General features: G+C 61.5%; 1 protein-coding gene across 13 annotated transcripts in view; it reads right to left on the bottom strand.

Annotated features, from left to right (window-relative positions):
* Nucleotides 1-22,004, bottom strand: part of JAKMIP3 (Janus kinase and microtubule interacting protein 3) — a 47,727-nt gene that overhangs the window by 17,332 nt on the left and 8,391 nt on the right. For 7 of the 13 annotated variants that reach the window (XM_053668646.1, XM_053668645.1, XM_053668644.1 and 4 more), the window contains exons 2-11: nt 17,310-17,558; nt 15,847-16,344; nt 8,412-8,627; nt 6,995-7,114; nt 6,349-6,495; nt 5,552-5,683; nt 4,378-4,413; nt 3,573-3,632; nt 2,151-2,279; nt 1,130-1,258 (exon numbers count right to left, since the gene is read on the bottom strand). In XM_053668646.1, coding sequence (XP_053524621.1) covers nt 1,130-1,258; nt 2,151-2,279; nt 3,573-3,632; nt 4,378-4,413; nt 5,552-5,683; nt 6,349-6,495; nt 6,995-7,114; nt 8,412-8,627; nt 15,847-16,344; nt 17,310-17,444 — 1,602 coding nt within the window. In that variant the 5' untranslated portion in view covers nt 17,445-17,558. The remainder of the gene's footprint in view (nt 1-1,129; nt 1,259-2,150; nt 2,280-3,572; nt 3,633-4,377; nt 4,414-5,551; nt 5,684-6,348; nt 6,496-6,994; nt 7,115-8,411; nt 8,628-15,846; nt 16,345-17,309; nt 17,559-22,004) is intronic. The other 6 variants (XM_053668651.1, XM_053668652.1, XM_053668654.1 and 3 more) reach the window with 2 other exon arrangements.

The raw sequence follows: 22,004 nt of genomic DNA, 5'->3' as shown, positions 1-22,004 counted from the left end.
TTCTCCCCGCTTCTCCCGCTGCCAGGCAGGGGCCCAGCCTGCCCGGCTGCCCCGGTGCCGCTGGGGCAGGACCAGGCCCAAACAGTGTGGAGGGAACACTCAGAGTTCCCTGATATGAAGAAGTGTCCTTTCCTCGGTCTCCTCTCCTTTCAGATCAGAGGAGGGGCAGCCCCTCCCGGGCAGGGGCACAGCAGGAGGCATGTTCTGCCGGATCCCATGACAGGCACCCCCCAAAGTGTCAGGAAGGCCAGAGGAGGAAGCCCAGCTAAGCCACAGGTCACTCATGGGGGTGGGGGGGGGAGTGAGGCCTGTGGCTCTGGAGGGGGCTCTACCGTCGCTGTCCCCTGGTCCCTGGAGGGCCCAGCCCCGCCCAGCCAGCCACCCTGAGGCCCAGAATGATGGGCAGGTGGCCTCTCCCCGCCACAATGGGTTTGGGGGAGCAGGACTGCACCCCCCACCCTGGGCCCCAGAGCTGCAGGCTTGGGAGAGCTTTTCCCTCCACGGGGATGCGGCCTGCCCCCTGCCCCGCCACCACAGCTCCTGCGGCTGCCCCCCTCAGAGCCCAGGCAGCCCTGGGACAGTCAGGTGGGTGGGAGAGGACTTCAGGTGGGTCCCTGAGAGGGCCCCTGGCAGCCAGCAGGGGCACCCGTCAGCCCTGTGTTCCCACCCTTCCCAGGAGAGACCCAGCCAGGAGTCTGGGAGCTGGTCATCCAGGAGGTGGGGCAGGCGTGGGCCACCTGCCCTGGGTGGGGCTGCCCAGCGAGGCCGGGAGGTGGGTGGTGCAGCTTCCGAGCTCAGCGAGTGTTGGGTGAGTGGCCAGTCTCAGCAAGTAGCACAACCTGAGCTCGAAAGCCGGCCCCACGCCCCCTCCGTGCCGCCAGGTCTGCAGCAGAGGTGACGTCACCTCCAAGGCGCTGCAGGCCCTGTGGCTTCCACGGTGGCCCGGAGCCAGACAACACGTTCTCAGGAGGCTCACTGGCACACCTGCCCTGGCAGGTTCCACCTGGGGCCGGCCGACGGCTCCCCCACCACTGGCTATCGGGTGCTGGGCGGGCATCACTGGGCCACACTAACTACCAGGTGTCCCATGGAGGGGGGGCGGGCCCAGCGGAGTGGAAGTCAGTTAGACCTTAACTTCTCGCTCGGCGTCCAGCGTCCCTCCGACCTGCTCCTGCAGGAGGGCGTACGCACGCTGCAGGGCCTGGTACTCCATGGTCAGCTGCCGGAACCGCAGCTCCGTCTCCTCCTTGGCCACGCCCTGCAGAGGCGCACAGAGCCAGCGTTCGCACCAGCCTCCGCCCAGGGCCCGGTGAGGGGAGGCCAGACCCCTCTTGGCCAAATCCCTCCCACCTGCCCCACGCTCCAGGCCCCTCCTGCACTGGGACCCCCAACACCTCCTCCCAGCTGCAGGACACCTGCTACCCCAGAGGGGAAGGTGGCTGCTGCCACTGCTGCCTCTCAGGCCCTGCTGGACCCCAGAGGGTTCGCTGCTCAGAAAAGCAGCCGGAGGCCGTGTGGGGTGGTGCCACATCCAGAGTGACCGGGAGCTCCCGGGAGCCCGGGAGCCCTCACACGGCCCAGCTCTCCCAGCACCAGCCTGCACCCCAAGTCTTGTTGGAGGCAGGTGGCTGCCCTGTCTGAGATGGCTCAGCAGCTCTGTGGCCACTGGGACCTGCCAGGGGTGGCCCCACCATGGCCTCCACAGCCTGGTCAGGGCCTTGGGCCACTGGCCACTCCTGTCCCTTGGCCACAAGGGCAGGACCCATCAGCACAGGCTCAGATGCTGACTGGATTTGAGGGCGGTGTCCTTCCAGAACAAGGAGGTGGGGGTGGGGCACACCAGCCGTGTTTCTATCAGGGACAAAGCCCCTGCTGCCCATGCACACCCCGCGTGTGCCCCTGGCAGTGGTGACAACCCTGGGCTGGGGATCCGGGCCTCCCCCACAAGCAGCCCCTTTTCACCCCTGCAAGAAGCACTAGATGGGGCAAAGCAGACAGCCGTGCACCAAAGGAAGGGGGGCCAGCAGGGCAGCGGCAACAGCGTGTTTCTCCCGGTGCAAAACCATGGACCGTGGGGCACACGGCCAGTGAGGGCCGCCCGGCTACCTCTGCAGGGAGCTGCCCCCGCCCGGCCCCGCCTGCCCCATCACCTCCTCCAGATCGTCGTCGGGGGTGCACGGGGTCTGGTCCGTCCTGTCAGTCTGGTAGGATATGGAAGAGCCGTCGGATTCCAGAGAAGCCTCTTCATCGTAGCCGAAGAAGGTCTCCACCACAACCGGCTTCGGGGGAAGGAGCACGTTAGTCCAGACCCAGCCGGGCCGAGCGGCCAACCCCGGGGACCTCTGGACCACTCCCACCGGCCCCTCCGCTGCCCGGCTGTGAGCCACACCCCAGTGCGCTCCCGGCGGGTGGGGGGCCGTGTGGCTGGGAAAGAGCAGAGTGGGAGGGGCCGGGTCTGCGGAAAGGCAGTCGGCGATGGCCGTGGGGACCGGCTCTGCGAGTCCCACAGCAGTGGCACTCGGAGGCCACCATGCAAACGACGTGTCTCGGGACTCATGGTGAGTGCCAGCTCCAGGTTTAGCCAGGGGCCCCTCATCTAGGCATTCATTTCGGTTGTGCTGTCAAAGTATCATCCAAGGGAGATTAAAGTAAAGCCAAGGGCAGAAGCTGGTCCTGCCCCAGTGGAGTGAGGGCCCCACCTGAGGGACACCCCCCAGCCCCTCCGTGATCTTGGTGACCCGGCTCTCCCCATCCCCACCCCGGGCCCTGTGAGTTCCAGCTCATGCACGGCCCTCTGCCCACTGAGGCTACAGTGCGTGGTGGCCAACTTACCACCCAACGCCCTGTCCTCAGCCCCGAGCCTGCCCTCTTCACTGAGGGCTCCCGACAGCCTGTCCCGCCCCACTCCTGTCCCATCAGGGCACCCAGAGAGCCGGCCCAGCCGGGGAGCGAGCCTCCTCCTCCAGCCTGCCCAGGCTGCGGTGCCTGCTGTCGGGCTCTCGGCCTCCGGTGGTCCCTGAGGACCCTGAGAGGACCCCACACCTCTCGTGCCGCTGTGGGCCTTTCCGCGGCCCAGATGACTGTGTCTGAGGAACCCCGTGGACCACTCAAAACCCAACAGAAACACGCTTTGCAAAACCAGGAGTCGGACCCTCAGAAATGTCTCCCAGGTCACCTCTGAGGAAAATGGCAGGTTTATCAGAAGGGACTGAGCGTCAGGGAAAGTCCCAGATCTTCCAGGGAGGGGCTGCAGCCTGCGGGCGGCCGTCCCCTCCCGTCCTCACTGCTGTCATGAGTTCCTGCCTTCTCTGGGAAAGTGAAGAGCAGTGGTGGGTGTGGCCGGGTGGGCTGGGTGTCGCCCCGCAAACCAGCGGGCAGGACTGGATTCCCGGGCAGGGCACAGGCCTGGGTGCGGGTTTGGTCCCCGGCTGGGGAGCCTGCGAGAGCCAGCTGACTGATGTTTCTCCCCCTCCCTCTCTCTAAAAGTAAATAAGTAGTCTTCAAAAAACTCAAAAAGAAACAAGGCTGGGTCCTTGGGTGAGAACTGTGAGCAGACTGTGCTCCGCACCCACCTTGGGGAGCTTGGCCATCTTCTTCCTCTGCTTCCGGAACCTCAGCAGCTTGTCCCGTTCCTGCAGAAACCAGTTGAAGGGACAGTTTTGAGTAATTGAGCAGCTCCATCCGCCTCAAACACACAGGTGGACGTCCCGTGTGGCCACTGAGTGGACAGTGGCGACTCCGACTGGCAGACTCTGTCCCCCCCCACCGCTGTCCTAGCACCTGAGCTCCACTGCCCACTTGGGGGGGGGGGAAGCTGCAGGTGCGGACACTGCTTTCCACCCCGGGCTGTGGTTGGCTCCGGGGGCTGCGCAAGGGGTCAGGGGATTTGAGCGGCAGGCATGGACATGGGCCTCGAGAGGACGGACGGGCCGGACCCTGCGTGTTCTGGGCAGATGTCTGCTCAGACACGTGGACGTGGACCCGTGAACGTGTGTGGGCACCTGTGACCTGCTTCTCTCTGGGGAGCAAGGCTGCCTTCCTGTGACTGTGACGGAAGCAGCCAGGCCCAGACGGGTCCACGCCGGCTGGGACACCCAGGGTAGGGGAGGGGCCCCAGGAGGGGGCCCCCAGACCTACGCTTGATCAAACAACTCAGGAGTGAGCACAGTTGTCGCTGCCACAGGCCGACAGGGCAGGTGCAGCCCAGGCCCACTGATCAGCAGGTGACCTCAGTCACCACACAGAGCCTCAGGGCAGGTACCGCTGTGGCCACCAAATCCACCCAGGTGCTGGCCCAGCCACTTCTGTCTGGCCTGGGAGGAGCCGCAGGGGCAGGGGGTCACGGGGACGAGGACAGACAGGGCCAGTGGTACTTACTAACACGCTCTTCACGTAGCCGGCCGTTTCCAGGGTCTAGGGAGAGAGGGCAGCGGGCTGGAGAACTGATTGTGACCTGCCCCCAGGACGCCAGAGTCCTGCGCCCACCCCCAACCTCTACCACTTTCTGACCACAGAGTCAAGTGGCTCTGCCCCCACCCCCTTCCTGCCGCCCCCAGCTGACGCCCAGGGCCCTTGCAGGACAGATGTGCTGGCCTTGCAGAGCTGGAGGAGGGGCGTTTGTGACCATCGCTGCTGCATCACTAAGCGAGACAAGACCTCCATCTCTCAGGTGCGGGACAGGGGGGCGGGGGTTGCGGGGCTGCATGGGGGAGGTCCCAATGCACAGCCTGTCGGGGCAGGGGCACCTCTCTGTCCCATCTCCTGTCACTTGGGAGGTGATGTCAGCCATCAGAACAGCACTTCCAGCCACAAGCCATGCCAGCCCCAGAGAGAAACACTGCGGTCCCCACTGCTGTGCAAGGACAGAACAACGGAGGCGGTGTGTTCTGAAGTGTCCTGGCCATGCCATCAGCTAACAGCAGAACACACCGGAACCAGGGTAACTGGAGGAGGGTCTGATGAGGGACAACCAGAAAGCTGGGCTGGGATGTCAGGGTCTTTGCCTTTGCAGGTGGGATTAAGTTCGGGGTCTCGGAATGAAGCCATCCTGCACAAGGGCGGCACTTGCCCTGGGGCCAGAGAGAGGGCCCCCCACGAAGACACGCAGAGACAGCAGTGACGGGCCGGGGGCACCAGAGGCTTCCACCAATCAGAAGGAGCGTGGCCCTGTCAGCACCTCGGTTTGAGGGTGCTAGCCTCAGAACTGGGAGGGGACACGTCACTACTGTTTTCAGCCCCTGGCCGAGGTCACAGGGGCCTGACCCTGACACTGGTGAGGATGTGGCTCCTGAAACCCCTGGTCCAGAGCGATGAGGAGGGAAGCTGTAAGCTCCAGGCAGGGCCACCTCCAGCGTGGCCACGGTGCAGGGACGCACGCGGCCTGACATAGCCACGGAGGGGCCAGGAAGACAAACAACCCTGCCTCCTGGGGGTGCCTCTTGGTAGCAGACCCCAGGCCAGGGGCTCAGAGTGTGGCCTCTGGGGGCAGGAGAGCACAGGGAGGGGAGAGGACCTAGACCCGGGGTGACACCCGCCGGCCAGCCCCAGTCACCTTGGACAGCTCGTCTATGAGGTTCTGCTGCTCCACAATCTGGAGCTTCAGGAAGTCGACTTCTCTTTCCTCCTGGCTCTGGTCCAGGTCGTTTAAGGAGCTGGGTCTCCTTATGATCCCGGCTCTTTGTCTCTGAAAAACCAGCCAGGCCGTCACCCAGAGTGGCACAGGGTGGCCCATGAGGGTGGTGGGGAGCCAGGTTCTTCCCCGCAGGCTGCAGAGCCCGGCGAAACCAAGGCTGCTTCTTGGCCGTCCCACAGCAGGGCCCCTGGGAAGCGATGCTCCCCCTCAGATGAGACCTGCAGCCTGCCCAGGCCAGGTCCTGCCAGCGACCCGTCCCAAAGTCAGGGTGTGAAAGCCAGGGCATTCTGCAGTGGGGAGTGGGGGGCACGTCTGCCTCTCCCACACTCCTCACTCTTACTCATGGCCTCTGGGGCCCTCAGGACCAGAAGGGACACGCAAGATATCAGCTAATCATCCCCTACTCTGCCTAGCGGCGCCAGCAGGAGGGGAGCCGCCCGCCTGGATCTGTGGTCCATGCCCTGTGCCCAGACTGTGCCAGGGCTCCCACCACCTCCATCGGAGCTGCTCAGAGCTGGGTGGCGTCCTGGGGCCGAGGGTGTGAGTGCTCAGTCTTCCCTGCTTAATCCCTGTCACTGCCTGCAGGGGGGGCCCTGCCCTCCAAGGGCCGCAGGCTCCTGGTCAAACCTTGAACCTGAGAAGCGGTGGAGGTCCTCGCAGAAGCGCTGGCGCGAGCGCCCTCTGCTGGCGGACGGACACATTGGGGGGGGCCTCACCATTTCTATGTTCTCCTGGGTTAGGAATTTCAACTTGTTTTCCGCGCGACGCAAAGTGTGGGACAGACTCTCATTCTTCCGAGTAAGACGTTTGTTTTTCTCCAGCAATGGCTTGTACTGACTTTCAGCTTCTCGGAGACGCTTGAGCTGAAAGACAAAAGTGACTGCGAGCTCGGTGCTCCTAGTTGGGACGGAGAACCGGCAGGTCCCCGTGCGGAGCCCACACACCAAGCGGAACCAGCTGGGGCGACTGAGAAGGGCCGCGGTCGGGCCCAGGAAGGTCTGCGGTGCCAGGACCCCGCGGGGCGCTTGGAGAAGACCTCGCCTGGAGGACAAGGGACTCAGAAACCGCCAAGTGGCCGCCAAGACTGACGGTGCTGGCGCCACCGCAGGGTGAGGCGCGCACGCGCCTCACGTCATGAGAAGAATGTGGACGTGCCGCCCAATCACAGGAGCAGGGATCCGTCCACCCACCAGCACCTGGGGCCCGGATGTGGCCCTCACTGCGCTCGTTTACGAGGTTTTATCGGCACCAGCCGGGAGGCCGAGACTAAGCCCCGCCCCGGGCACCAGTGCGCCTTTCCACGGGGAATTCGGAAGTGGACGCCCGGCGCCCCTGCAAGGTGGCCGGAGCGGCCGCGCTCACCAGTTCGTTCCTCTCCTCCGACAGCAAGGCGTTCCGGTCCTCCAGCTTCCGAATGATGGCGCTCAGCTCCGCGATTTTAAGTTGGAAGCGCCGAGCATCCTTCTCATCCAACTGCTGCTCCTGAAACAGAAGCCAACTGCAAAATAACTGCTCGTAGACAAATAACCCTCTGCAAATCCCAACCTGCATAGACCCGGAGCGCGGCTGTGTCACGAGGCCCGAGCCTGCGGGGCGGGGCTGGGGGTCTCTCCGAGGGGCTGCAGCGCGGCTGCTCAGTGGACTGCGAGATGGCATGGGACGCAGAAGCAGACACGACCGGAAGGTGCGAGTGTGGAGGGCGCGGGCATGCACGTGCAGGCTCCCTGACCGCGGTGAGCCCCGAAAGCGTCAGATCCAGCTCTAGATGAGCCTGGGCCCGGGCTGGCGGCACTTCAGGGAGGGTCCACCCTGCCCGCAGGCCGCAAGTCACTTCCCGGGTATTACGTGAGCGCGGAGAACGACATTGGACCTAAGACTCCCAAAAGCTAGTGTCCCGGGAGGATGCGTCTGAACGGCCACTATGGAACCACTGAGACTTAAGGCAAAACCAGTGAAACCACTGGGCCCTGTTTAAGAGGCTAAGGGGTCTGCGCAGTGGAGCAGGCAAGGTGCTGGGGCAGGTGCTCATTCTGTTCAGCCACGCAGAAGAGGGCTATCAAATGTCATCTTTATCCTGGAAGTATCCCTGTCCTAGGGCTGGCTCAGCTCGTACACGTGTGTCCAGAAGGACAGAGGGATGATTCCTCATTCAGCAGGTGCAGGAGAGGCTAGGGGCCTACTGGGCAGACCACGTGGGACATCTGCGGAATTCAGACCACCCTCCTCCCCTGGCCTTCCCAGGCCCTGAATGAGGAACAGCAATGAGGAGATGGCCAGTGTCAGGGCCGGCCGCTGGCAGGCCAGGGGTGAGCAGGAGAGTGTCATGGTGACATGGAAAGCAGGTGGGAGGGTGATGAGTGACGCAGATGGCGGAAATCACTGCATGGAGGTCAAACCCAGGATGGGGGGCAGGGAGCCTGCCCTGACACCAGAAGGCACAGCCCGCGAGTGGTGAGGGAAGCCACTTAGCCACAGGCGCCGCCAGCTCAGGGCAGGAGCGGTCCCAGCCAGCACCAGGGGCCCTCAGGAACCTTCAGGCCCCACGGCTCAGGTGAGACCTCGTGAAGGCCAGGCTGCAGACTATGTGAGCAGGGAAGGAAGGAGGACGACTTCTATCCATGCTCTTGGCTGAGCAGGGAAGCCAAGGGGCCCAGGGCCTGGTGCGTGGGCTGCAGACATGGGCGGCAGCTCTGGCTCTGGCCCCGCAGGGACTCTCGGGCATGGGCTTGGGTGGCAGGGCCCTGCACTCTCAGTCCGGGGGGGTCAGGGAGGTGCTTACAGGGCTTCCCGAGTGGTCTGAAGCATCTCCTGCACCGCTTGCATAAGGAAGTTCCCGTCTGGGGCTGCCCGGGTGCCGATCAGCCTCTCTGACCTGGGACAGCTGCTCATCTAGGGCCTCCTTTTGGAGCTGCAGCCTCTGAGCGAGCCCGGCTTGGACCCCTAACTCTCTCTCCAGCACGAAGACTGCTCTGTCCTTAAACTTTATCTCCTCCATCTACAAGGAGAACAGAACACAATCACACGCAGGCAGGGTGCAGATATGTTACCACAGCAACAGGCAGACTGCACAAGCATCAGGAGGGGCCCCCTATGCACACCACGAGCCCTCCCCACTCGACCTAAATGGCAGCGATCCTGCGCTCCACCTCCTAACAGCTGCGAGAAGCCACCTGCCTGCCAGCCCCTCCTCCGGGCAGCCATAGGTGCATCCTGGCCAAAGGCGAGCGGCCTGGGGGGTGCAGGGCAGAGCCAAGTGCGCCACCGCCCACGCTCCAGACAGGCAGACGCAGCCCCATGGGCATCGCCACACATGGCGCTAGATTTGCAAGGAGACGGTTTAAAACCTATTTTCAAACAGAGCAGGATAGGCTATCTTGTAGCTTTGCCTCAGTTCAAGGTCATGATTGGCTAATCAATCAGCCATCTGCTGAAGTCAGCTTGGGAACCAAGAGGCGATGTCTGATTAGCCCAGATCTCAGAATTTATGGGCAAGCGGGGAACTGCAGAGAATAAAAAATCCGTAATCACTAAATCCCCATTTACTGGGACGCACAGAAATGCAGGGCAATACAGTCAGTGAGTGAAAAAGCACAGAGGCCGGTGGGAGGGGGATCGGACCAACATGCAGCTGCCTCCCGTGGCCTGATGTGGCCGCTGTCACGCGGGCACTTTGGGAACGCCACTCTCCTCTCATCAGGAGACAGAAGCTGGTCTGTGTGCCCACAGCCCACTGAGTCAGTGTGTTTGAGGACCATTGGGACCCGAGGCCTACCTCCCAGAGGGGTCACCCCGCATGTTGCCAGCCAGGGCTGCGTGATGACCCACAGAGGAGACGGCAGCGTTTGATTTTTTAATGGTGGGAAGCTCACTTCAGGATCGGTGACTGAGTCTCCCAGGGGATGGTCCCAAAGCCTTGGGTGTCTCACGTGCAGTGTTGCCACTGGGATTTCTCAGCCAACTGCATGTCCCCACCTTCTACTCCCCTTACAGCCACCTGCCCCTAACCCACGTTCTGGGAAATGTGCCGTTGGCAACTTCATCATGGTTCGAACCATCAGAGGCACTGACCCCGAGCCAGGTGGCCTGGCCTCCCGCCCACCCCGTCCACACGGTCTGCTGCCCCGGGCTGAGAGCCTGCACAGCCTACCACTGCACTGAGCACTGAGGTGACTGTCACTCGATGACAGTGTCTGTGCCTCTCAGCACATGCAAACGTAGAAAAGGGACAGGGGCACTGGGGCATGAAAGACGAACCCAGTGCCCGTGGGCATGTGCAGGGCGCTCGGCAGGGGTGCAGCCCACAGGGAGGGGGACGCTGCCCGGGTGGGGTGGGCGGGGGGGGGGGGGGGTGTGACCTGAGGCCAGGACGCCACTGGGTGCTCTGTGACGCAGTGCCCCAGGCATCACTCCGTTTATGAAAGTCACTTGTCTTTCTTCAGTAATCAGTTAACTTTAGCTTATTGTAACTTTTTCACTTCATGCTATTTTTTGTTTACTTTTCAATTCTTTCATGAAAAGCCTTCACTTAAAACGTTATACAGCTATACAAAAAATGCCGCTTCTTTATACCATTATACTATAATTTTTCTATTTTTAAAGTTAACGATTTTTAAATTTTTTTGGTTAAACACTAAGACACAAACACACCCATCAGCCTAGGCCTACCTGGGTCCGGAGCCAGCCTGCCCCCCCCCTCCTGCCCCCGGAACGGTCCCCGGGCACATCTCCTGGGTGAACAGGGTCGTGGGGGGCACCGCCCCAGGGTCTGGCTGAGACCCTCCTGGATGTGAGGGGGCGCCACTCCCGAAAAACACACCAAGGCAGTGGGTTCTTCTTTATTGCAGGCGTGCTGGGGGCAGACCATGGGCCGTGAACAGCCCTCGGGTCCGTGAAGGCCTCCCGCCAAAGCCTTCGCTGTGGGTTTTCTTGGGGGCTCTCCTTGTTCTTTTACAGCCCACACCCTGCCTTGCACCGTGCAGGCGAGTGCACCTCTGCTCTGCTGATCAACAAGACGGGCAGGTGGCGGCTGGAGTGGCAGCTGGAATTTGCCGTCAGCCATTTTCAGAGCAAACAGAAGACTTGCCCAGGACGCCCCACCCCGCCTGCCACGTGACAACGTTACTTCTGCACACGAACTGCTGGCCGGACTGCACACCAGCCTGCTGGTGGGGCTTCGCGACTGCTGTTGGCTAGGATTCCACTGTAACCAGCTGTAGCCTAGGCAACGGGCTACAGAGGGGGTGACATTATACATCACAGATTATTATGAGAAAGCGGAAATTGGCTTTGCCTGCACTTCCTCAATTTTATGGAACTTTAATGACAATCTGAGCTCGATCCCCACGGATGCACTGAGTGAGCAGCAACTGTGAATGTCCCAGCTGTGCTCTTGGGCTCCGGACAGGAGGCCTGGGTGCACCCGCACGGCTCTGGGCCCCAAGTGACACCCCGCCGTGCCCACCACAGTCCTGTCCTCAGAGCCACCAGCAGCTGGGTACAGCCGGGGAGGGGCACTTGATTGAGCTCATGGGGACGTCGGAGCCAGGCAGGCGGCGGAACGAGACTGCCCCCCCTTCCACGCTGATGGAGACTCGGCCAGATGAGGATGTAAGAAACAGCCCAGAACACTGTAATCACCGTGTGCGTGCCCGGCGGGTCCCAGGACTACCGGGGATCCCTCTGTTATGGGGGTCTGACCACTTTGATGCACGCCGGAAAGCAGGAAGAAATAACACTCAATGTCAACTGCAAGTGGAAAAAAATGGGCCAGAAATGGCCGTGGGGGACCTGGCTTCTCCAGGGTCAGTTCCAGGGAAGGGGCGTCAAAAGGACAAGTGGAGGGGAGCCCCCAAACTGATGGTGGGTTCCACCCCCCACAGGGACAAGTGCGGAAGACAGAAATACGGAAGGAAGGAATCGGAAGATTTCTGACTCCCTTTGTACGAATGCTTGAGGGCTGTCTGACCTCGGGGTGTGTGCACTTTCACCTCTGACCTTCATCTTTGATTTAGACTCTGTGCCGACAGACGCTGACCTGGAGGGAGCCGTTAGGAACGAGGTCATTCCTGTCCACAGGTGGATGGACAGACGGCCCCGCCGACGCAGCTGATCTCTTCAGATCAAACCCTCATTTGCACAGGCTGCACTGCGCCAGCTCCCTCGTTAACCGATGTGTTCAGTAGAATTTCTGACTTGTTTGTTGTATATTCGTATGAGAATCGTGATCATACCCTCATTAAAAAGTATCCTCCCAGAGTTCAGTTAAGATTCCAACAACAGTCCCACCACTTTGCTCCGTACGAGGAATGAGTCTGAGGTTGTGTAGAAGCTGAAGAGGCGGGAAGCTCCTCCCGAGGAGCGAAGTGGAGGCCACGCCTCCGGAAACCAGGACACAGGGACAGCAGTCCGCGTACACAAGCTCGAAGAGGGACCCGATGAGCACACGAGAAAGCCCGCTCGGGTCAGAATGCTGCTGTGGCCCTGGCTGGTGGGGCTCAGCGGACTGAGTGCCAGCCTGCGAACCGAAAGGTCGCTGGTTCAGTTCCCAGGCAGGGCACATGCCAGGGTTGCGGGTCAGGTCCCCAGTAGGGGCACATGAGAGGCAGCCACACACTGACGTTTCTCTCCTTCTCTTTCTCCTTCCCTTCCTCTCCCTCTGAAGATAGATAAATAAAATCTTAAAAAAGAAAAAGCTAAGCTTTGTGGCTCCAGGATAAAAGAATTCCCTAAACGAGACACAGTAAGCACCAAGTTATGGAAGATGGTCAACAAATCAGACCCCTGGGGAATGTGAGCTCACAAAGCCACATCGCTAAGGACCCAGAACGGTAGTCCCGCTGCGGGAGGGGCCTGGTGTCCATCTCCAGCCTGCAGGAATGTGGTGGGGTCCTCCCAGTAACCTGGGCAGCAATGCCGGTGGACGAGCCTGAGCTTCCTGCCGACCGTGGACGTGGGAGTCTGTTTACTATTTTGCTCTGTCTTTATTTCTCGGGTCATGTAGTAGTTTTCAGAGTTCAGGTCTCACACGTCTTCTGTTAAACTTATTCCTAAACATTTTAATCTTTTTTTGTGCCACGAGTGGGTTTTTAAAAATACTAATTTGAATTATTTCTTGCTGCTGCATAAAAATACAATTGATTCTGCACACTGACCTTGTATCCTGAACTTGCTGAGCTCACTGAAACAGCTCTTCGGGCGGAACTCCTTAGGGTTCTCTACAGGCAGTCTGCCGCCTGCAGAGAAATGTAGTTGGAATCCTCCCTTCCCGGGCCGATGTCTTTAATTTCTTTCTTTTGCCTTAGCGCCCTGACTCCAATTCCTCAGCGGGAAAAGACCCCAACAATTTCCTCACTTTAAGATTTTATTTATTTAATTTTAGAGAGGGGGAAGGGAGGGAGGAAGAGAAGCATCAATGTGTGGTTGCCTTGCGTGCGCCCCCTACTGGGGCACCTGGTCTGCAACCCAAGGGACTGGCGACCCTTTGGTGCACAGGCTGGCACTCTGTCCACTGAGTCGCACTAGCCAGGGCTAAAGGCAGTATCCCTTGTGGGCCACCGCCCCACTGACCACTCACACTGGGGGTGCCCAGCACAGGAGGGGAGACCCGCTTCCCGGAGGAAACCCTCTGGACGAGATGCAGCAGCGGAGTGGCAAAGAGCCAAGTAATTATCATCCTCAGGAAAATGGGGCAGGGTCACGTCTGTGAGTAGGAGAGGGAGGACCAGACCACTATTTCAGAAAACAGGTGTGTTTGAGAATTACATGCCTGATGGCAGAAACAAAAGAAACCAAACAGAAGAGTGAGAAGAGAGAGCTGAGCACACTTCCTAGAAGGAAGAACGCAAAGCCAAGGTCGGTGAGAGAACAAAGAAAATCTGAGTTCCGATGCAAAGGCCCAGCATCTGACTGACGGGGCTTCTAGAAGGAAGAGATGGAAGAAAAGGATTAAGAAACAACAGAAGGGAGGTCTCCAGGGCCCGGGGGTGAGTTTCCACTGGGAAGGGCTCCCGACCGCCCTGCAGGTTGGAGGAGCAAATACACAGTGACGTGGGGGAACTGTCCTAAAATGTCCCCTCTCTCCAGGGATGGGGAGGGGACAGGGCCCCTCGAGGAGGCGCAGGGGTCAGAAGGCCATCCTGCTCCTCTGGAAGCACTGGAAGTCAGAAATCCTTTCCAGCTCCGCGTGGAGCCTTTTCCAGCCAGTGACTCCACACCCAGTTACACTGGGTGAGAATAAGAACGTCCCTCTGCTCCGGGGGAGGTGCTGCAGAATGGGTTCCGCCAGAGGCAGAAGAAGACAGTAAAAGAGAGAGAGATAAGGGGGTCTCACCCCTGGGAGGGGGCAGGTCGCCAGGGTGCTGCGGGTTCAGGGAGAAAGTCCAGGCGAGACAGGAGAGAATGTTCTGGAAAGCAGGTCTCTGAGCAAGGTGCACGGACTGAACCCTAAGGTTTCCAACCAGCGAGAGAGTTTCTACTGGAAATTCCAGGGTGAACTGATGATAGGCACTTAGCAAATTCAGCAAAGGAGAAAATTAATCCCAGGGAAAGCAGAAGTGAGAACAAGAAAGGTAACAGGATCTTGGGACACTGGATCTTGGATGAATACTGTTTCCATAAGAATGCCTGTATCTGCTTATTTAACCCAAAATGAGTTCCAAGCACCCTGTGAGCCCCTCCCAACCCTCCGTCCTGGGCCAAGGCCCCCCCTCCTGTCCCCTGCATTGCCTCTAGGTGGGCGTGGCCACCAGGATCACAGAAGCCAAGGTGGGGGCCCCGGCGGGGCAGCTTCATGGGTTGGAGCGCACGCCCAGGTCGCAGGGTCCACCCCCAGTCAGGGCACATGGAAGAGCCAACCAGTGAATGGATAGCTAAGGGTAACAATGAATCGATGTCTCTCCTTGCCTCGAATCATTACATTTTAGAAAAGTCTAATTCTGTGGGATTCAAAATAAATATAACTGTTTAGAAAAAAGAAAATCAAGGTGGGAGGGGCAGCACTGTGGTACCTGCCCCTCAGCTCTGCGTCACCCTCCCTGGGGCCTGCTGCCCGGCTGTCACCACCCGTGGGTCTCCCGCGATGATGCCCACACCTTTGTAAATGGCCCCACAAGGAAGTCCCCTCCGCCCCCTGCTCCTGCCGAGTCCTGGACCAGGTAAGTTACAGGGAATGGAGAGGGCACAGGAGGGGCTGAGACTGAGGAGTCAGGAAGTGGAAGTGTGAGCACGTTTTTGAGAATTTGGAACAAATACCCAGAGAATCAGAAGAGTCATCCATGGCTGCCTCTGGGGGTCCGTGCCAGAGGTGAGGGGACCAGGGACCTGCTGGCTCACACCAGCCTCCTGTCAGGGTATATGCCTCCGACGAACATGGCAGGGCCGGGTGACATGGAGTCAGGGGGGAGCCGGGTCGGCGATACCCTGCCAAAGGGGAGGTGGGGGGCATTTGGGAGCCCTGTACACACACCGTGGCAGTCATGTTTGACTCAGTTTCCCCTCTGGGCCCTGGGGCCAGAGGACAGCAGCCCGTGTGGGAAGTTCAAGGTCAAGGCGCAGTGTGGGGGCGTCTTTGGAACCCAGAGCCCAGGGAAGTAGGGGCAGGTGGCCCAGGTGCAGGGCTGTGCTGGGCCCCGTGAGGAGCCTCCGGGCCTCAGGTGTCACCCACCAGGTTCTGATAACTCACACAGGGGACTTGGGGCCTGCCTGCCAGGGGACATGGGCTCTCACCGGGTGTGCAGGTGGCCGCACCTACCCTGCAAGCCGGCAATCCGTGCCATCCAGTCTCAGAGGAGGCACAGGGTCGGCAGGACAGCCTGGGGCCATGGCTACCAACCCCGCGCCCTGTGGCCACACCTCTCTGGGTCCAGCGAGCCGGGCAGTCTGCAGAGCCTGCCCGTGATGGGAGAAGTGACTTGTGCCACCAAGACACCAGGCCTGCTCAGCTTGTGGCCTGACCTGGGTCCCTAAGAAGGGGAGCCTTTGGGAACCCTGCAGGGACAGGGTTGGGGAGGCTGACTTGCGAACCTCCCGCTCTGGCCCGAACTGGACACAGGAAATAAAGCCGGCCAGAGAGAGGGGCAGAGGGTGGCGCTGCCAGACGGCTGTCCCTTCGGACGGTGCCCTCACGCCCTCCTGTCCTGGAGACCCTGGGACCACCGGTGACGCCGTGAGGGCCTGTGTGGAGGAGCAGCCCACCCGCCGCCGCAGGGCCCACATACCAGCCTGCGGATCTCCCGCTCACACTCCTTCTTGATGCGGGAGATCTCCTCCTGGTGCAGGTGGTACACGCTGCGGATCTCCGCGGCCTTGATCTTGTCGGCCTGCATGACCACGGTCAGTGCCTCCTCCACCTGCCGCTTGGCGCCCTTGAGCTCCGAGATCTCCTGCTGCATCTTCACCTTCTCCACCTCGAACCCCTTCCGGGCCTCCTCCTTGGCCTCGGACAGCAGCGTGGCCTTGGCCTTGTCGGGGCCGCTGTCGTGCAGGGCGTGCAGCAGCGCCTGCAGCCGCTGGTTCTCGTTGTCCTTGATCTTGATGACGCGCAGCAGCTCGGCCTCGTGCTGCCGCAGCAGCGTCTCGCGCACGGCCTGCAGCTCCTTCATCTTCTCCTCGTGCAGCTTGCTCTTGAGCTCCGTGAGCAGCACCGCGCTCTTGTGCTGCTCGTGCTCGCGCGCCTGCCTCAGCTCCTGGTTCTTCTCGCGCTCCACCCGGCTGACCTGCAAGGCAAGCAGAGGCGGGGCACTGACGTCACCATGCTGCGCCGCGACTTTTGCGGTTTGCAACCCTCTCCTTCTAACGCGACTGAAAGGGGAGGAGCCTCGTGGGCGGAGTGTCTCCGCTCCCACGGGCGTCCCAGGGGCGCTCAGGCTGAGGGTCAGCTCTAGACACTGGGTCCCTGGAATCTGCTCCGTGGGGACAGGCCGGCCGAGGAGGTGAAGCCGGCGTCCCCCAAAGGAACGTGTGCAGAGGGCACAGTCCGTGGGGAGCAGCGGGACCCCTGCCTTTGCCTAAATAACAGGCCTCACACTCACCTGCTATGACATCCTTGGCAAGTGGGGACACCTCACCAACCGCTGTGCCATCTGTCTACACGACGTCTGATGTCTGACTTTGGAAACACTCAGATTTTTCCTGTTTTATTTTCATCTGACAGTGTCACCTTGGCTAAGTGACCCCTGTACCCCCATCGTGCACAAAGTTGGGGCTCAGAATCCATGTGGAGTGAAGGACGGCTGAGACCCAGGTCAGCCTGGGCTGATGGGGGCCAGACAACAGGAGAAACCCATTGCCAGAGCCGCGGACCCCACCGCCCCTCTCCAGGCAGGCGGAGGGGGCCCTGCTTCCTGCCGGGACCTGAAGGGCAGCCACCTGACATTCAACCGTCCAAACAGACCCCCCAAGGCCTCCATCCATGGCTCCACTGAAGCTCCGGGACACTTCCACTTGAGGAGGGCCCAGGCTGTTCCCACGGGGCCGGGGCTTGTGTCCCCATGCGCACCTGTGGGCCGGGCCCCAGTGGAGCCCACCCGCTGCCCTTCCCCAGAGCAGTCTGTCCTTCCCAGCTGCGCAGAGAGGCCCTGGGGGCCCAGGACTGACTGGGTGGGCCCTGCCGCAGAGACCCGGCCACCCCGCCTCCCGCTGAGGACTGACGGGCGGGGGGGGGGGCTGGGGTGGAGCCCACCTTGCTCTTCTCCTGCTGCAGCTCGATCTGGATGTCGGTGAGCTTGGCCCGCAGCTCCTCGTTGGCGGCCTGCAGTGCGGCGAGGGCCTCGGCCCTGTCCCCCTTGCTCCGGCTGCCCACGCCCTTCTTGGACATGGTGAGGGTGGCCCGAGGGGCACCGGGGGTGGGCCGCCTGTGTGGGCTGGGCTGTCCACGCCAAGCTGTGGCAGATGCCGCCTCACTGCCACTCTGCTACATGTTCTCATTCACCTGGAGGAAGAGCACACCTGGGTGGGCCGCTGGCCTCGGGCCCGAGTCCGGGGCAAAGACAGATGGGGGCCAGGCTGGCCGCTCACCTGCCCTGAGGACACTGGCTGGGCCACAGGCTGGTCCCAGAGGCCAGTGGCTCTCCATCCGCACCCAACAGGGACCCACATGCAAGAGCATCTACCTCTGTGCCGACGGAACGAGAGGGCGGGACTCCAATTTAAGGTGTAAGTTTCGTTTGTGGGACAGTGGCCGCCTGGTGGCCATGGTGGCTGCCAAGGAAAACCTCTCAGAAGTGGCGTTTTACAAATCTGCCTGCGGGGGGGAGGGGGGCCCGGGGCCCCTCTGATGGTTGGTAGCTCGCATGGTTTGTCAGAGGGGGCAGGAAAGGTTTGCACCTCTGTGAGAACTGCTTGCTTATTAAGTACGGGGACGGGGGGCTGAGTGAAGTTCAGACACTAAAGGGGCCGGAGGATGTACTTGGATGTACTTGGACTTGGGGCGGAGTGGGGACTGGCTGGTCAGAGCAGCAGAGAGGAGCTGAGCCCGACCCAGAGCTCTGACTCCTGGGGTAGCTCTTAGGAAACCGGGAGACCTGCTCGGCACGGCACCAAGGGCACCGGCCACCGGTGAACCCTTCCCGGTGTGGGTGTGAGAAGGCGGCGTGCCTGCCTGCTGGTCGGTGTCGGCTGTGGGCTCCGAGCACTTGCCCCCGAGAACCGGCTCGCACTTGGACTCGAGGGTTAGCGTGTGGCCCTGAGAAACCAGCTGCTTCCCAGGGCACTGGCCACGCAGGCGTGACGTGCCTGCTGAAGGACTCGTATCCCGAGTGTGCAGACATGTCTTAAAACTCCCAAAACTCAATAGTAAAAAGACAACTCAATTTTAAAAAATAAGCAAAAGATTTTGGGGCGTGTCACCAAAGCAGGTGCCCGGACAGCAAATGACCATTAGAAGGACACTAACGTCACCTGTCCTCAGGACAACGCAGACTGAACCCCCGGGGACACCACGGCCCACCAACCAGGACGGGAAGTGAGAGGCGGGCCACGCCCAGTACCGGCCGCTGTACAGGCGGCGGAGCGGACCCTCATGCTCGACTGCCAAGGATGGGAAACGGTTTGACCATCTTGGGAGACACTGTGAGTTTCTTAGAAAGTCAAACACCCACCGGGTGACCCCGACAAGGCATCGGCCCAGGAAATAGAAGCACAGTCATGTGGAGACTGGGACCTGGGTGCTCACAGCAACTTGTTTGTGATGGAAAACAGTGGCAGCCACCTTGAACTCCATCTACCGGCACGGGGGTAATCGAACTGGGAATGCCCATACCAGGCACGAAACAAAGGGTGACGACTGACACACTCAGTGTCGACGTAAAAGCACACTGTAGGGCTGCTTTTACAGGCAGTTCTCAAGAGCACGAGCTCACCTGTCCTGAGGGAGCGGAGCAAGGGCTGCGGGACACCATGGGCTGGCAGGGAGGAGCGGCGGGAGCACCGCGCGGAGAAAGGAAGGAACCAGAGACTCAACAGTGTCCACTATCGTGAGCGTGGGGTGGTTTTTCGGGCGTGTACGTGGGTCAAACCTTATCATATTTCAGCACCAAGAAAAGGAGTTTCAGAGCCATAAGCAGCACACTAAACTGGGTAATGGTATGGCTCTTTCGGGAGCAGTAAGATAGCATGTATTTAGAAACCTTCAAAGTGTCCCTAACTTTCAACTTGGGACTTTCATGTCTGGGACAGACACACTCTTTCTTAGCAGATCTCATTGCCTCTCAGTCAGCAAGATCCCTCACTTATCGCCCGTCACCCATGGTGTCCTACCACAGCCCCCTTGTCTCTGAACTGGGGAAACCGAGGCACAAGGCAATGACAGCTGCCTCTTTCAAAAACAAGTGTTGGGAATCCGTTAAGAAACTGTTACCATCCCTAAAACGCTGGAGTTCGCTAAGTCAAGAGTGGTGTCGACGGACAAACCGGGGTCTCTGATTCAGCGTAAAAGAGAAGAGCGCACCCCCCAGGGCCGGGGGCCACGAGGACTGGGTCCCTCCGTAGGCCTGCACCTGAACGGGACGCAAGGCCCAGCGGTCCCACCCTCCTCCCCTGCACCGGGAGCTGGGGGGGGGGGCCTGGGGTCTCCCACTGCAACCTGGGGTGGGCGCCCACCACACCCAGCTCTGAGCACCCGCTCCACCCCCACGGCGGCCAGAACTCGCTCCGTCAAAGAAGGACTGAGTTTGGGACTAGAGATGCGCCCTGAGGAGCTGGGCAGCCCCCCACCCCCACGCAGGGCCCAGACTGCGGAGGCCCCCCCGAGCGTCTTCCCGGGAGGTGCCTGCACCCTGGAGACCACCTCCGCCCCTGCTGACCCACAGCCGACTCGAGTGCGTTCTGAACACAGACGTGAGTCCAGCTGGAGTACCGTGCAGCGGCCCTCAGCTCCCCCCAAAGGAGCCGAGCCCTGCGCGGTCACACGACCACACTCGTGCCCTCCCTCCCTCCCTGCCAGCCGGTGCCCTCCTCACCCGTCTGCGCGGTGACTGGGTGACCGAGGCTCCTCCAGCTCGGTGCAGCTTGCGGGCGGCCCCAGGGCCCTGTGACTCAGCAGAGTGAGCCTACGCTTCTCAGCTGGAAGTCACAGCTCTGTGACTGCCTCCGGGGCGGGCAGGCGGCCGGCACTGAGCGGGGGCCGGAGGCAGGATCCCAGACCACTCCCCGGGCGTGAAACGCCGCGCCCAGACTGGCACCGTGGGAATGCCCGCTCCTGTCCACTGGGGGGCTGGGAGAGGGCTGTGGGGTGGGGAAGGAAGTGTCGGCTCTGCTCTGCCAGCAGGAATGGCAGCCCCCGCGTGGCGTCCTGAAGGCCGCCCTCCGTGTGCCCAGCGGCGGAACCACACGCCCGGGGCCGGGACAAGTGAGGGCCGCCCGTGCCTGCCTGGTGTCCGGCCGCTCCAGGTCCCTGGGGGGTCCGCGCAGCTATAAGGTCCATGGTGTGAACAAACTTCTGGTCCATTTTAAACGTGCAGGTGACAGAAGAGACGGCCCGTTTCACTCCAAAGAGGGGACACGCACAGACACATCAGACCCGGGACAGGGGACAGAGGGCCTCTGCTGTGGCTGGTGAGACAGGCGCTGGCCCACGGGCCCCGAAGGGCACAGGGCAGCCTCGTCAGCACCTGGAAGGACGCAGGTCCTGGGGGGCTCCCGTGGGTCCTGGGGAGGCGTGCGTGTCCAGCTGGTCTGAAACCGTCAGGGAAACCAGACCGGTGGGGCGCATGCGAGCCACGGCAGCAGGGTCCCCCCAGGTGGAGAGCGGGCGTGCACCCTCTGCAGCAAGGAGCCCGGGCTCCGCTGGCCTGATGACGTCGGCTTGGCCACCTGCTCCGTTCCCACGGGACATGATGCCATCTGTCCGCCGTGCGGGTCTCTGGTTAATCCCGTAGCTGCGGCGCACTGCTGGCTGAGCCGTGTCATGTCTGGTAGGGCTCGCCGCCTCCTCCTGGTTCCACTTGGCCTTTCTGACTGCGGGTTCTCCCACGTCAGCGTGTCCCCTGCCACGAGGGCCCGGTGGGCTCGGACTGGAACTGTGGAGGGTGAACCGGGAGAGGACGACCCCCTGTGCGGTCGGCCCCCGGGGCACCAGGGCTCCCTTCCGTCCGGGACGGCGCTGTCTTTCAGTGCAGTTGCTCCCTCTCTCCGGGGTTTCGCACGACTCCTGACGTATTTCCTGGGGTGCCCCTCGGGGGTGCTGCGATCGAGAACGGGCTTGTGTGCGCTGCTGTGGCCTCTCCCTCCCGTAACCTGGGAGAAGCTGCCGTGTGGGAAAACCGCCCACTCCCCTGCGTGGACCTGCGCCCGCACTGGCTGGAATCTGTGGGAGCCACCTTGCCCTCTGTGCGGACGGGCGGTGCCGTCTCTCCTCTCAGGTCCTCACGCTTCGTGTCTTCTTCCCGCGGCGCTGGGCTGGGTGAGCGCAAGGGAGGACGGCTGTCACCTGTCCCTTGTTTCTTTCCTGAAGAGAAACGCTCGCTGTGGGCCCGCCGCCGCCAGGCAGCGTGTCTGCTGCAGGATCTCCGTCGACAGCCGTGAGCAGTCCAAGCGTCGATTTGGATTCCGTGTTTGCTGAGAGCTCGTTTTTTAAAGCTTGTGTGTGGGTGGTGCCGTTTATCAAATGCATTTTGGGGGCAGAGAGAGTGGCTGTATTGTTCTCTCCTGGTCCCTCCAGAGTGACCTGGGCCTGCCCCGCCCCCACGGCCACCCGCCCACACCAGGGCCACCTGTGGACCTGCTCATGCTTCCTCTTGGTTGGGGAATCCGATCACCTCATTTCGAGCCTCGGGCGTGAGGGAGGCACCACTGTGGTTCTCCCCTGAGTCCCCAGGCTGTTTCCCCACCAGTGAGCAGGGCCCAGCAGGGGTCTGGTGGCCCCTTGGCCTGTGGATGC

The sequence above is a fragment of the Artibeus jamaicensis genome, unplaced genomic scaffold (genome assembly GCF_021234435.1).
Source record: "Artibeus jamaicensis isolate MK-2021 breed Jamaican fruit bat unplaced genomic scaffold, CSHL_Jam_final contig_490, whole genome shotgun sequence".
In the NCBI taxonomy this organism is placed as follows: domain Eukaryota; kingdom Metazoa; phylum Chordata; class Mammalia; order Chiroptera; family Phyllostomidae; genus Artibeus; species Artibeus jamaicensis.
Note: the sequence above shows the minus strand (reverse complement) of the source record. Positions and strands in the feature narration are given on the sequence as shown.